Source organism: Exophiala xenobiotica (assembly GCF_000835505.1).
Source record: "Exophiala xenobiotica strain CBS 118157 unplaced genomic scaffold supercont1.2, whole genome shotgun sequence".
Classification (NCBI taxonomy): Eukaryota; Fungi; Ascomycota; class Eurotiomycetes; order Chaetothyriales; family Herpotrichiellaceae; genus Exophiala; species Exophiala xenobiotica.
The window spans coordinates 1,642,218-1,655,997 of record NW_013562493.1 but is presented as its reverse complement, the minus strand read 5'-3'; the positions used below and the strand labels follow the sequence as shown (position 1 = coordinate 1,655,997).

The 13,780-nt window shown below is 51.6% G+C and overlaps 6 protein-coding genes across 12 annotated transcripts; 2 read left to right on the top strand and 4 right to left on the bottom strand.

Moving 5' to 3' along the window:
* The first annotated feature begins 2,405 nt into the window (after positions 1-2,405).
* PV05_02808 (uncharacterized protein) lies at positions 2,406-4,245 on the top strand. The gene is made up of 2 exons (XM_013463406.1): positions 2,406-3,498; positions 3,611-4,245. The coding sequence occupies exons 1-2, from the start codon at positions 3,081-3,083 to the stop codon at positions 3,919-3,921; spliced, it is 729 nt and encodes a 242-aa protein (XP_013318860.1). The 5' UTR covers positions 2,406-3,080; the 3' UTR covers positions 3,922-4,245.
* On the bottom strand, positions 4,144-5,043 carry PV05_02807 (uncharacterized protein). Its single transcript, XM_013463405.1, has 2 exons — positions 4,629-5,043; positions 4,144-4,561 (listed from the first exon to the last, which is right to left on the bottom strand). Exons 1-2 carry the CDS (start codon positions 4,740-4,742, stop codon positions 4,307-4,309), a joined length of 369 nt encoding a protein of 122 aa, XP_013318859.1. The 5' UTR covers positions 4,743-5,043; the 3' UTR covers positions 4,144-4,306.
* Positions 5,044-5,258: 215 nt separating this feature from the next.
* Positions 5,259-6,292, bottom strand: PV05_02806. 2 transcript variants are annotated; one of them, XM_013463404.1, is made up of 3 exons: positions 6,133-6,292; positions 5,862-5,994; positions 5,259-5,805 (listed from the first exon to the last, which is right to left on the bottom strand). In XM_013463404.1, the coding sequence occupies exons 1-3, from the start codon at positions 6,201-6,203 to the stop codon at positions 5,284-5,286; spliced, it is 726 nt and encodes a 241-aa protein (XP_013318858.1). In that variant the 5' UTR covers positions 6,204-6,292; the 3' UTR covers positions 5,259-5,283. The 2 variants fall into 2 exon arrangements, with proteins under 2 accessions (XP_013318858.1, XP_013318857.1); XM_013463403.1 differs by lacking the exon at positions 5,862-5,994 and having other exon boundaries at positions 5,259-5,832.
* Positions 6,293-6,425: 133 nt separating this feature from the next.
* Positions 6,426-8,177, top strand: PV05_02805. Of its 6 annotated transcripts, XM_013463402.1 has the most exons (4): positions 6,426-6,620; positions 6,677-6,702; positions 6,789-6,798; positions 6,855-8,177. In XM_013463402.1, the coding sequence occupies exons 1-4, from the start codon at positions 6,553-6,555 to the stop codon at positions 7,999-8,001; spliced, it is 1,251 nt and encodes a 416-aa protein (XP_013318856.1). In that variant the 5' UTR covers positions 6,426-6,552; the 3' UTR covers positions 8,002-8,177. The 6 variants fall into 6 exon arrangements, with proteins under 6 accessions (XP_013318856.1, XP_013318855.1, XP_013318853.1 ...); XM_013463401.1 differs by having other exon boundaries at positions 6,789-8,177; XM_013463399.1 differs by having other exon boundaries at positions 6,677-6,798.
* On the bottom strand, positions 8,140-9,177 carry PV05_02804 (uncharacterized protein). Its single transcript, XM_013463396.1, has 2 exons — positions 8,486-9,177; positions 8,140-8,387 (listed from the first exon to the last, which is right to left on the bottom strand). The coding sequence occupies exons 1-2, from the start codon at positions 8,849-8,851 to the stop codon at positions 8,376-8,378; spliced, it is 378 nt and encodes a 125-aa protein (XP_013318850.1). The 5' UTR covers positions 8,852-9,177; the 3' UTR covers positions 8,140-8,375.
* A 251-nt stretch (positions 9,178-9,428) lies between these two features.
* Positions 9,429-13,085, bottom strand: PV05_02803 (uncharacterized protein). The gene is made up of 4 exons (XM_013463395.1): positions 11,939-13,085; positions 11,438-11,888; positions 11,027-11,384; positions 9,429-10,977 (listed from the first exon to the last, which is right to left on the bottom strand). The coding sequence occupies exons 1-4, from the start codon at positions 12,561-12,563 to the stop codon at positions 9,838-9,840; spliced, it is 2,574 nt and encodes an 857-aa protein (XP_013318849.1). The 5' UTR covers positions 12,564-13,085; the 3' UTR covers positions 9,429-9,837.
* Positions 13,086-13,780: the final 695 nt, after the last annotated feature.

The following is a 13,780-nucleotide window of genomic DNA, read 5'->3' as shown; positions in this document are numbered from 1 at the left end:
AAGAGTAAGGCGAGGAGGACCCGCACAAGAGTAAGGCGAGGAGAACCCGCACAAGAGTAAGGCGAGGAGAACCCGCACAAGAGTAAGGCGAGGAGAACCCTCGCAGTGAGACGAGGGAAAGCCTAGCAGTAAGGCGAGGAGAACCCCCCGGCGTGAAGCGAGGAAAGGCCCAGCAATAAGGCGAGGAGAACCTCAACGGTGAGACGAGGAGAACCATACCGCTAAGAGAAGGAGAATCCAAGGAGCAAGGCGAGAATAATCCTAGGAGCAAGGCCAGGAGAATCCTAGCAGTCGGGGGACGGGAGCCGGCAATAGTCTTGCAGTATCCGCTTGATGGGTGAACTAGCTGTGGGAAGGTCGAACTGCCGCTGTACGACAGAGGTATAAGGCGAGGAGAACCCGGCGGTCCAGGGCCAAACCCAAAACACCTGGACGCCAGTCCTAGCTCCTACTCTTTATCAGTATGGTGCTGCATCTTGCCATCACTGTGCGAGCACTTACAATCGTCGCCTTTTTTCTTTTTTTTTTCTTTTCATATTTTTTTGGTGTTTCGAGAATTTTCAAGTTTTTTTGGCGTTTGCCAAATCGGCAAAACGCTGCAGTTTCTTCTGCAGGGAGCCAGACAGATGCCACTATCTCAGGGGCAGGCACGGCATTTGAAGAGGGTGGCGCCTCTGCCTTCATCTTCTTTTTGGCAGGAGATGGTTCTGGTGGTTTTTCGGCATCGTGAAGCTGCCTCGCGGTTATAAAACCGGTCATTGGCACTTCCACCGGGGCTTCCACCTTTCTCTTTCTTGTGGGAGGGGGAGAAGGCGGAGGCGGGAGAGGAGGATCGGCTGTAGAATCCGGGTTAGCTTTGGTTTGTAGTAGGACTCCCAGGGTATCATGCCCATCTCTTCGTCGGCAGGGGTGACCACTTCGTCTTCAAGTGGAGGAGATGAGGCGGTGGGAGGATGGCGGACGACGTTCCAGGTCGCTGGCGCAGGAGGGATTCTCGGTGGAGGGCCGTCTGGAGTCTCATCGTCCATTTCAGGAGGATGGAAGGTGAGGGTCTCCAGCCCTCCATCCTCAGTTCTTCTGGTGAAGTTCCACCGGACAACAAACTCAGACATTTCATACAACATACACTTGAGCACCATGGAGTCCGCACTCAATGCGCTCAACTCACCTCACTGTTTCGTGGCCACGTGACCGCCAAGGCCGACTAAGCCATAGTCCTAGGGTACTCGCCTTCGCCAACATGGTCTGCGCTGACCTTCGCAGCGTCCGTTCAGTCATGCCATGACTCTCTCCGGTCCACAGGGTCCAGTGCTTGAGCAAGAAGGAAAGCAGGCCATTTTGAGAAGACGTTGCCCATCAAATCAACGAGCTCTGATGAAGGGTGGGCAAAGGGGGTAATCGAAAGGGCAACCTGCCTCTGAACTGCAGCGTACTTTTCATCGGGCAATGGTCTTGCCTGGGATAACCGGCATGTTGAAGGGGGCTTTGGATCAGGGAAATTGTGATCGAACAGCCAAACCAACATCCTTTTGCTCAAAACACTAACTTTCAGCTCATTTCAAGTCTTCCAAAGTCTCCATGCGGACTTTCATTCGTTTCGAGCCTGATGATCCAAGGCCACGGTCTTCCATGGCCGCGTCTTCATTAAGTTGCGACAGAGCAAAACAAATGATCAGCGCCTTAATCAAATGTGCGTACCGGTATCAAGCCTGACAAGCCTTCCATGCAGAGCGCATGATACGAATCGTGAACCCGACAGCAACCCGTTGTGATCTCTCATGTTCAATGACCCCCATCGGCATATCCAGTCTTCACCTGCCACGGTACGTCGATCAATCAAACAAGTGACGACCTATGCGGCACTACCTGTCTGAGCTCATCCATAAAATCCGTGGCCAACCACGATATTGATTTGCTCAATGAATCACGCCATCTGTGGTGAACTATCAGACACGGCGCCCAATGCATGTTCTATGAGAAGCGAACCCTTGGACGCGACGTTGTCTGACGCTCAGATCAGAAGGTAGATGGGGAGGTTCGTCGAGATTGTTGTGAACGACAGTGCCAAGACTTTATCCACGTGACTATATCGACTCCTGGCAACTCTGCGGAGTCAGCAAACGGCAGTAAATCGGCTTCAACTGAGCATGCGTTCTATTGGGTTTCTGATGTCCGCCTGGGCTCCAGGCTGACAAGATTGTCTCCGTAATTCGTCGACATGATTGGCTCGATGGCTCTTGTTTCAGCCGGCAGTATATGGCGCTGCCCAATCAACGGTCAGATTGCCACACCGCCTTCAGTCCGAACTGGGAGGCGGCGAGAAGAATTTTGAGATTGGCCCTTCTCCCAGTCTATAAGTACCTGGCCCTCTCCCACACCCTCTTTGAAACCCGATAGCTCTGCAAGTTTGCCCGATCCCGCTCTTTGGAACTTATGCTAATACTTTGTGCAGCTTTGCCTTTTGGCTTAGATCAAGTGTAGTATCTGTTCTTTTCAGTTTAATCTCTGAAATCATCCTACGGGATGAATCACTGATTATTCTTATTTCTGGACCTCGCTGTGAGACCCCTCTGTGCTTGCGCATGGGTCTCTGGCACCGTGTCCGAGGCCTTACACTGCTGCCTTGCGATGCGAACAACCAACCTTTTCATCAATTTGTCTTTGCCTTGAGCAAAACTTTGGAGAAGAGTCAGGACAATGGATATGTGGAGAATGGAGTGTTTGAGCCATTTTTGGAGGGACGGAAGTGAGAAGATTTTGAGGTATGTATGTTGAGTGGCCGCATACATAAGCGCTCGCAAGCATCTCACGAAGATCGTTATGGTCACATACAATCGACTCGCACACCTCAAGACATGAACTCGTCAGAGCTACTACAGCCATCTCTTCCCGCTGCTGCGGCGTGCCGTAAATGCCTTCCAAAAAATTCCCACACGTAGCAATGCAGACTGTAAAACAAGACCGAATTCATCATCCAGGAACACCATAGTAATTCTGCTCTCACCAAATTTTACCAAAACCATCCCATCATTTAATACTTGTCCCTTCAATTCCTCCTCCCACTCCTACGCCATTCAAAAATGTCCGACGACACCACCATGACCACGCCCGCACCCGCCGCCCAACCCGTCGACCCAGCGATTTTCACCTCCCTACAGTCCAAGATCGACGAAGAATCCTCAATCCGCGATGAACTCAAGACGCACGTCGAAACGCTCTCCAAACAAGGCCGCCTCACTTCATCCATCCTCTCACGCATCCACAACACGCCCACCGCGGAACTCGAACGCGCAGTCCTAAATCCAGCCTACGCCGCCCTGGCCCAACAAGCCGGCACAGTCAAAGATCTAGCAAGTTCCGCGTCTCGATACCCATTCTACAAATGGAACACCATCTGGCAGCGCGACATTCAGACCGTCATCAGCTCCATGCAGATGGTGGACTGGCTGCAGACAGGCAAGCTCGTCACAATTGAAGACGTCGGGCAGAGACTTGGTGGTACGTTGCTGGCTCTTTCTCTCTCATACAAACACATTCCCTCTCCCTTCTCCATCTCTCGCTCAAGGAGTCAAAATTGACACATGCTGACACGGTGTAAATGCGAGTACAGTCCCCGTCAATCTCAAAGACGAAGACAAATTCCACATCACGATCGAAGACTACCTTCTCGCGCTGACCACGACGATCGAAGAACTCGCCCGGTTGGCTCCCAATGCAGTCACGCTGGGCGACTATGCCCGACCACTCCAAATTTCCAAGTTCATCAAGGATGTGCATGCGGGATTTCAGCTGCTGAACCTCAAGAATGACATACTCAGACGGCGGACGGATGGGATCAAATACAGTGTCAAAAAGGTCGAGGATGTGGTGTATGATTTGAGCCTGAGAGGGTTGATTCCCAAGAGTGATGCGCCGAGTTGAGAAAAGACTATATCACACCATGACACCCAGACATACAGCTGATTGATTGTTTTTTGGATTCGAAGATGCGTGCTTAATATCAAAGTACGTGGGACACGCCGCAGCCTACTGCCCGTGGTGAGTACTGAGGCCGCAGTCTGAAAAGCGCGGAATGGGCAGGAATACACAAAACAAAATCGGACACGATTGAATGAAACTTGAAGCACGCTTGACGAGTTATATGTGCTTTTGTTTTGGGTTCTCAAATACTCATTTTCGAGCTACGCAATTTGACTCCATCAAATGGAGCTAGAGGCATCTATTGTGCCGATATGATCATGATCCTTCCAACTTGCCGTCAGAATTCCCAAGCGCCTATACAATATGCCTGTTAAGGTATCCGTATTTATGGAGCCGTCTCCTTCTTCCATTCTGATCCATCAACTCTCGCACTGCTTTCTGCTGTAGCGGGCTCTCTCAGACCATCAGACGAGTGAGTCCCCAGCTTGACATTGACTCCACCGCTGCCGACGTTGACAGTTCGCTGGTCTGCAGATTGCAGGTCTGCACTTGCTCCTCCAACGGGCTGTTCGGGAAGAGGCAGGTTGGCTTTTACTCGGTCGATTTCAGCTTCTTTGCTTTCCTGCTCGGAGAGGATTGACTGGAATAGGTCAGTGCCTAGGTATTTGAGGGGCCCAAAGAGGGAGAGAAGTATGGAAATGACATACCTTCATAGCAGAAGTATCAGAGTCCTTTGGCGTCTTGCCGTCATGGAACTTTGATTCTCTGGATTCCATCTTGCGGACGTCTTCGCCGGTGGTGTGGAATGTGGATTCGGACATTTTTGATACGCGTAAAGTGTGTTGCGGTATGAAGTATGTGAAAGTCTTGAGTCTGGTGATTTTCTTTCTCGTCAATGAGCACTGTTTCAATGGACGAAAAGTACCAGGTGGAAGGGAGAAGGATATTTGAACCCGAAGAAGCTGTGCAAGCACTACGAGCTACGTCATCTGAGGAATTTGAACCACAGTCAATACCACACAAATGCCACTTATGAGCAAGGGCAGGCACTGGCAGGCAACGGTTACGAGTACCGATCGATCTCGAAACTTCGCACACGACCACCAGCCAAGGGGTCTTGCTATAATACGTCATTACGCGGTGAAATGTGCGCCGAAGAGTTGCTCGGAAATACATCATATATGCCTAAAGTGGTTTAGATCTAGAAACCATAAGCCCCGGAAAAGAACGACCGAGCGAATCATAGCGATGGGGTACCTGCTCTACATGGCGGAGCCTCACAAACAATCGATCACACAGTGTCACAGTACTATGTAGTCTCGAAGAGGCTGACATGAGGAGTTCAGGATGGCAAAAGCAAGTTCAATGGCCGGCCAGTTCCACTTCTATATTGTCGACGCAAAACTCCCAGTCCATGGACAGGTCGTTGTAATGAAAATCGGCCCATATCTCTAGCCTTTCCAGTCCATCCCAAACTTGTCCACTGAACTCTTCCAGTCGAACGTCGAGTACATCGTGGAAGCCGGCCGGGAAATCCACATCCCAGTTCAGAGTAGTACCTGAGCGGAAGCCTTGGAGGCTGATCGTGACGAGGCCGAGCGGCATATCAAGTGGCTTTATTTTCAATGCATGCAGTATGAATGTGCTGTCGTCGTTCTTGTCTCGAATGGATGGTCTCTTTTCAACTCCCGTGTTCAATCTGAAGTTATCTCTCGTGCCATATAGGGCGTTCGGCTTGGACACGGCGCAATTTACGTCTTTTTCGTAGATGATACCCTTCAGGCTTGCATCAGATGGGTCGATCGCATAGAAGCCATCAAAGAGGAGGCCATTATATGGCGCGGAGATATTTCCAAAACCGTCTGGTGTGTCGATGTCATCGAACTGCAACCGCTTCAGCATCCTGTCGAGCTATGGTGTTCATCAACATGGGCACCAACGGTGAGTATCAACGAGCCTTTGCGTAGTGATGCTTGCTCAGAGCTAGCAGAGACAGCGTTGAAGCAAAGACCAAAGACAAAGCATATCAAGACCAGAGAATGTAGCTTGAACATGCTTCGAGATAGAGGCTCTCTGGGATTTGACAAACATGAGACAATGGCCTTCGGAATGGTTTTGATGAGGTCATTCCAGTACAGATGGATGAATGCAGTAGCAAGGGATGAGATACAGTGAAAGATCTGATAGAAAACCATGTTGGCCGTCACTCACCGTGCATGCCGGTTCGTTCCTCGCCCTTGGTGCTTCTGCCAACACCAAACGGTCAGATAGAATGTAGACATTCTCTCCCTACATGGAGTTCAAAAGGCCACGCGGCTCGAAACAGCTACTGCGTAAATTCGTCAACACAAAAGGACCTGGTGAAGATCTGATGGGTCATCAGGAGATGTTAATGGCAGGAGATGCGGGACACGAAGAGTGTTGATTCGACAAATCGCACGTCATTTGAACCCATTGTGCTCTCCGCAGCCTCATTTCTCAGCTTTTTTACCCATACCCCGTACCTACCACCCAAACAGACCATCACCTGCTGTCGACTATCTCTTTGGGGCCGTTAGCGGCCGGGCATACTGCGCTCTTCCCTCCATCTCTCTTTCTCGCCGCAATCGACTAGTCCAACTTAGACTCGACATGCCCAGAGATCCCCTGATCGGCCTGGTAGGAAAGCCATCCTCGGGGAAATCTACCACATTAAACAGGTGCGACGGCACATCTACCTTCGCTACCTGTTCTTCTCGACTCACATCCTACGCAGCTTAACAGATGCTACGTCGAAAGTCGGTCAGTCCAGCCCAACCTGCGATATGCTTCTCCAAATCCTTGCTGCGAAGAGGAGGAGCCTTGAGGCTGATATGATTCCTGCGCAGGCAACTTCCCGTAAGCCCTCCGACCCTGCCACTCTCCTTACACCTCTTAACCCTCGCTCTGGCTAGTTTCACCACCATCGACCCCCAGCGCGCTGTAGGCTACCTCCAAGTCGACTGTGCCTGTGCGCGCCATGGTCTCACCGACCGGTGCCGACCCAACTACGGTTCCTGCGTGAATGGCAAACGTTCCGTCCCTATCGAACTTCTAGATGTCGCCGGCCTCGTCCCAGGAGCACACGAAGGAAAGGGCCTAGGCAACAAATTCCTCGATGACCTCCGACACGCAGACGCACTCATCCACGTGGTCGACGTCTCCGGCACAACCGACGCCGAGGGCAAAGCGACCCGCGGCTACGACCCCTCGGTCGACATCCAATGGCTGAGAGGCGAAATCGTACGTTGGATCCAGGGCAACCTGATGGAAAAATGGGGCAGTATCAAGCGACGGCACGTCGCCGTCAAGTCCACGGCGGTGGAAACACTACAGAACCAGTTCTCGGGCTATGGCAGCACAAGCGCAATCGTAGCGCGGACTCTGGACAAATTACAACTCAAACAGCCATTGGAAGAGTGGTCCGATGAGACGATATCAAAAGTCGTCAACGCGTTCACGGACGAGAAGTTCCCCACGGTGCTGGCGCTGAATAAAATCGACCACCCGGACGCAGATCGGAATATTGCCAAAATCGCGAAGCAACAGCCCGCGGAGAGCCTTGTGCTGTGTAGTGCGATCAGCGAGGTCTTCCTGCGACGACTCGCGAAGCAGGGATACATCAAGTACACGCCTGGCGCGGAGTATCTGGACACGAGAGAAGACCTGATCGAGCAGGGCGATCCCGATGGCGGCGGGTTGAAGGAGATGGACGACAAACTGAAGCAGCGGATCGAGAATCTCAAGGACATGGTGCTGTACAGGTTCGGAAGTACGGGGGTCGTGCAAGTGCTCACGCGCGCCGCGGCGTTGCTGGGTCTTGTCCCGGTGTTCCCCGTGAAGAATATACACACGTACGGATCCGGAACGGCGGGATCAACGGCCGTGTTTAGAGATTGTGTGCTGGTGAAGAAGGGCAGTACGGTAGCGGATGTGGCGAGGAAAGTCATGGGTGATGCGCCCATTGCGTTTGTCGAAGGTGATGGTGGCCGGAGGGTGGCCGAGGATCATGTCGTGAGTGTCGGGAAGAATGATATTCTCTCGTTTCATGTGGGGAGGTGACATCTTATTTCGACTGGGAGACGACGTGGGAAGATGACATGCCGTTTTCCGCCTGGGAGACGTGCATACTGTACCTAATGATACCAGATATATGAGTTCCACGAACTAGAAATCAATAGTGAGATGGCAAAATAATGTGGACGTTATAAAGACGAATTCAGCAATAAAGACTCGATGAGGACCATAATATGTACATGGTCAATGCAATCCAGCGCCCCGGCTGATGCTCTGCTCGTGGTTTCCCTCCCTTAGATGCTGCAGGAGTCGTTGTTTGTCTCCTGGCCGTCAGTTTCCGTATGGCAATGCTCTCATCCTCACCCTTTCCGGTTTCTGGATCACAGTACCCTACGTGAGGTCATCGTACGGAAGGGGGGTCAATGTCCTTTCTGTATGTGTATGAAATGTCAGCCATTCTATCAGGGAGTAACCAACGGGGGAGTGCCAAAGGGGATACGGTATAAGGTAAGGTAAGGGTGAAACTTACACTACCACGCTCCTCGTTCATGCCAATAACCGGCTCCGGGGCTTCAGGATGGTCCTCCTTGGCCCGTTTGTTATTGTCGCGCTCGTCCTTTCTCGAGATCGCCTGGCTGCCTTCTTTGAGTTGTTCGTGTTCTTTCATGCCTTCCTGCGCACTCTGGGCCTCAGGGTCGTGCGGCGACCGGTTCACGGCGTGGTCTTCCTTGGGCCGGCCTTCCCAGCCGGGCGTGCTGTCTGGGGCTTTTGCCAAACGACGAGTGGCGCAGGATAGATGTCGAGCCGAAGCCGAAGCCGAAGCCGAGGCAGGAGTCATGAGGCGGGCAGTGGCCGTTCTCGAGACGGAGACGAGTGTGCGAGGGAGTCGCGGCATGTTGACTTGGTTGGGTTGGGTCTGTTGTTGACACTTGACGAAGATGGTGGTGATGACTACCCCAGGAAGGTACCTAGGTATGCAAAGCTGGCTGGTAAGAGTGAGTGCTGCGTGTCTGAGGACTATGTTCTAGGTGCCTGAGGAAGTCCAAACTGAGGTAAGTAAAAAGCTCATGAACAGCAGAGGTTTGGGACCTGAGCTTAGTCTACACCAGTAAAGTACGAGAAGAGCACGAGTAGCGGGAATGCAGACTCGGATTCTGTCATTGGCACTGCATCATCCCAATGATCACAGACCATACTAACTCGTACAGTCACCATTACGAGCTCGTACCATTGGCATCAGTCATGGGAAAATGACGGACAAATGTTCCTGAGATTCTCCCGGGACGATGTCGAAATTATGACGACATTCATTTCTGTTGATCCGCCTCGGCATTCGAGTTGTTACATATTAAGTGGTCACGGGGTTCAGGGGGCGGGTGGCAGCTCTACCCCGGATTTCCACAGGGCCAGAAAAATACAAGGCAAGCGACAGAATTTCGCTGTTGGTGCAAGGCGTATATTCACCATGGTCAAGCTTGATGCACTGGAACTTCATGCTAGGTAGTAATCAAATAAGGAATGCCCGATCGTCAAGAAACACGAATTTCAACGCCTAAATGGCAGACTATCTGCAGAAAACAACCCAAATACCTTCGTACCGTCATCCAAATCTCATACAACTGCTCCCTGAGAAACTCACAATAAGTCTCAACCACTCGTAAATCATCCGTCTCCCAAACGTGGCCTTTTCCTCAGCCTGGTATCAATGTCATAAGTAGATCATGTACAAGATATTTTTTCGGCCACGACTCCTTTTCAACACCTGGGGGTATCTCGTCTTAACCTTCATTCCGCCCTCCAGGCGACTGCCCGGAGCTCCCTTTGCGCAAAGTATTCCAACAACCACAAACAGATTGATCTTCAACAACATCAAAAAAAAAATCAAGCTTCAATTGCATGTACATCAAATTCATCATCCACTGGAATGGTAATACCTCGATACGCCTCTGCCATGTCGAAACCTTCACCCGTAGCGGCTGATCCATTGTGGCTTGGAGGAGCGCTCAAGAAGAAGTCGTCACCACTTGTAAGAGATTCCTCAGAGAAACTCAACAAGCTTTGCGGAACTGGCGCTTTTGACGCGAATTCCATGCCTGAGAGGTTCCAAAGGTCTCCAGTCCATTCATTGCTTGGAATCTGGTAGAGTCCATTGGTCACAGTCATGTCGGAATACAGTGCTGAATTGTTGTCAAAGTTATTGAGAAGGTGGTCCCAGTTAGAGTCCGCCACAGTGGGTGTCGCATGCTTCTTGGGCGGCAACATGGTGCTGGAAGAAGTCCGTGTCTGAAAATCACCAAAGTCGTCACCGAGAGGCATATAATCCAGATTAATGGTCGGAGTGTCGATAGTCCTGCAAGTAGTCAATTGGTTCGGTGAAGCGGTCGTCATCGGCATGACCGGCGCCGATCGCGTTGACGACAGACTTGTTGTACTATTAGCACGATGTGGTTGCATAGGAGCAACAGGTGTCGCCTGAGGCACAGTCGCACGACGTGCAATGTCCTCGGCGGCGACCTTGTTGCCGAAGTTTGACCATTTCGAGGCGATTGCTTGCAGTTGTTTTCGGGTAGACTTGGATTTGGAATCTGACACCACCGCCGTCGCAGGATGCGTCCGTTGGATTGTACCCATATCCGAGCTCTTGGGTGACAATGCGGGTCGTGCTTCCATAGTGACATAAGACCCAGCCATCTTCTGGAACTCTGACGCCACAAGTGGACTTTCTTTTTGTATCATAGTAATGAGACCACTCAATGATTTCTGATTGTCCTTGACAACTTTGCTGTCCTCCTCCAAATCGAGGGACTGCCAGAGGATCGCAAGTCCAGAGGTCAGAAGAAGGTCAGTCTTGTTCAGGGGGAAAGTGTAGTTCATGCGGCGCTCCAGCAACAAATCAATAATCTGGAAGATGTGCTTGCCGGCTGCGGCAAGCACGATGTTGGCAGCGGAAGCAGCACTTCCGGAGCTGTGGCAAAGCAACGGCCTGTGGATCAGACTGCGCGTGTAGAAATAGGCGATGGACTAGGAAGAAGTCAGAAGATAGGACGGATGAAAAGTTCTGCATACTCACTAGCAACGGCGACCTGTCACTGATCAAATGTGTAGCTGGTTTGTCGTTCATGAACCGCAGGCGAAGATGCTCAGGCAGCTCTTCTGACCATTGATCGAGTTCATCGGAAAGTGCGTGCAATTTGTTCAAGGACAATTGATAAGTAGCTTTGGCAGGGTATAAATTGTCCAATGCTTTGGACAAGATTTTGCTGACACGGAACAGTGCGAGGGCGCTCGAGATCTTGGTGATTTCGCCAGGTAGGGTGGGCGAGAATCCTTGGGAAGTCAGATTCTCATCGTCCACTTCAGCCGGGAGTTCAGCTGAAATATCGTCGTCTCTCAGAAGCATAGGAGTTCCAGTGGTGGCCGAAGTGAACCTAGACACATGTCAGTACAGGAGTTAACAGCCACGGTTCACATTGGTACTTACTTATCAAGGACGTATTGACACCAGAAGACCTTTTTGCGGGTCTCAGCTTCCAATGTCGACAAACTGTGGTATTTGTGACCTTGGTGGAGACCGAGCTCATGGCACATTGTGACTGCAATACCTCTGTGGCGGAGCAGATGGGTAGCATCAGCTCGCAAAAGGTAGCAGATCTGAGCCAGTACGTGACATTGAAGGGTAGAAAGACTGGCAGTGGAAGATGTCGAATACAAAGCTCTTCGCCATTGACCCTCGAAGGATGGGGCATCCTTCTTCGAAGTGGTGATGTTGGACAAAGCAGAAATCTCAAAGATCAGGTACAATTGAGCCAGAGATTGCTTGTTGCTCTGCCAGTTGCCGGAGTCTGGATTGGAGACATATTGCTCGTATACGCGAAGGAAGGTAGGCCTGTGAAGCACTGGCAAGAGTGGCTGCCATTCCTGGAAAAATAGATCTGTCTCTGTAAGTGCGAGCCCAAAGATAAGAGACAAAGTTTGGACATACTGATAAATTGATCCGAGAGTATTCTCGGAGGGACCTTGGGTCCAGTACTGAGACCTTGTCGTGTTGGCTGAATGACATTTTGAAGGTCCGAAGAAGAGACTCCGGTAGTCTGTCGACCAGCTTCTTGAACCTTCTGATCAAAGGCTTCCATGAACGACGCTGTGGTTGATGAGCCTGTCGACGTGGCCTTGGAATGCACTGGCGCGGGTATCTCGACGTGCAATACTTCCTCCCTGTCGGATGCGACCTCGGCCTTCACGTCGGCGGCATGCGACGGTGATAAAGACGCCGAGCACTTCCGCGATTGTGGAGAGAAACTGTGTATGCGAGACAACATGTCAATCTTCTCGTCCTTCTCGTCGAGCAGGGCTTTTAGCTCCCGCACTTCGGCTTCGAGTCCTCGAACACGGTCTTCCAGGGACTCTGTGTAACCTCTTGGAAATGCTCTTCGGCTCAATTTGTCGCTGGTCTTGCATTCAAATCCGACATTGGAGCATTGCGTACAGGTTGGTCGAACACCGTCACATCTGATTTTCTTACTTCTGCACCTGTCGCACGCCTGCGCTATCCTACTCTGCGCACTGCTCCCCACCCTGATCATCTTCATCGGCAGGATGCCGGGCATGATGGCGAGTATGTAGAAGAAAGACTATGGCCGGCAATGCTTCAATAGCAGGGGCATAGAAGGGTAGCAAAGATGCTCGACGTTGGGAGGAACAGGCAATGAGAGTCTTGTTGGAGCTGAAGTGCCAAATGGTCTGGATCGAAGTGTTCCCTTCGTCAGATGGATTCAACTGTAAGATCCAAGAGATGGATGGGGCGAGCGATGCGTGTTATGACAGCATGCGAGACGAGAGGGTGGAACGATCCTCTGAATTTTGTCGGGGAGGGACCAGGACCACAAGGACGGTAATTGGATGAGTGGTAGGCCGCTGAGGCCGCCACGGAACTTTCTCGTGTGGAAATTCTTCGAATACGGGAGACTTGACAGGGAACCAACGACGGGAGATGCAGATTCTGGGGTGTGCCAGGAATGGCCTTGTAGGAAAGAGGAAAGGATGGTCGTGCGATGGATGGAAGTGGAAGAAGCATCGACTTCTGGGGATTGGACCAAAGAAGCCTGCGGAAGGTTCGGGGGACAATCAACGGGGGATGGAGATGCATATTCGGGGCATGGAGTTGCGAGGCAAAGGGGACCATCAGGACCAACACTTTGGGTGCCGGCGGAAGCTGAACCAGCAGCAGTCAGTGGAAGTCCAGGATACTACAGGGGTCCCTCTCAAGGCCCCTGTGGGTTCCTTAACAGGCCGCTAAATGGCTGGGCACGCACTCACCACGGACATGGGCTTGTGTGGCTTTGTCCATCAGCTTTAGTTACAGGTAGGCTTCGATCATTCTCTGTCACCTCCATCCAACTTCCTATGGGTGCCTACAACTCACCAAGACACTTGACTTCATTCTTACAACGGGCTCCATTTCCCCGCAATGTGCGCGGCATTCTATGCGGTGAAAGTCAAGGGATCATCATCGCCCTAGGTGCTATCCACCATCATTGTCTCAAAGCGTCGAAATTGAAGTTCGAATCGAGTTGCTCGACGCAGCCACCGCACATCCGAGCATCCCACAGCCTATCAAGAGTCAGACTCAAGACTGGGGCTCAACGGAGACAGTTCCACCAGGCTTCCACTCGATCTTCCCTCAATCCGAGCATCGCCCGCAAGTCTAGGCCCCTGCATCCCGTTGCATCATCTGCTTCACACCTGTCTTCACAGAGGTCACGCTGATTTGTCCGTGACCTCGATCTTTGCGGAACCGCTTCGAGATAGAAAATGCAGGGTACCT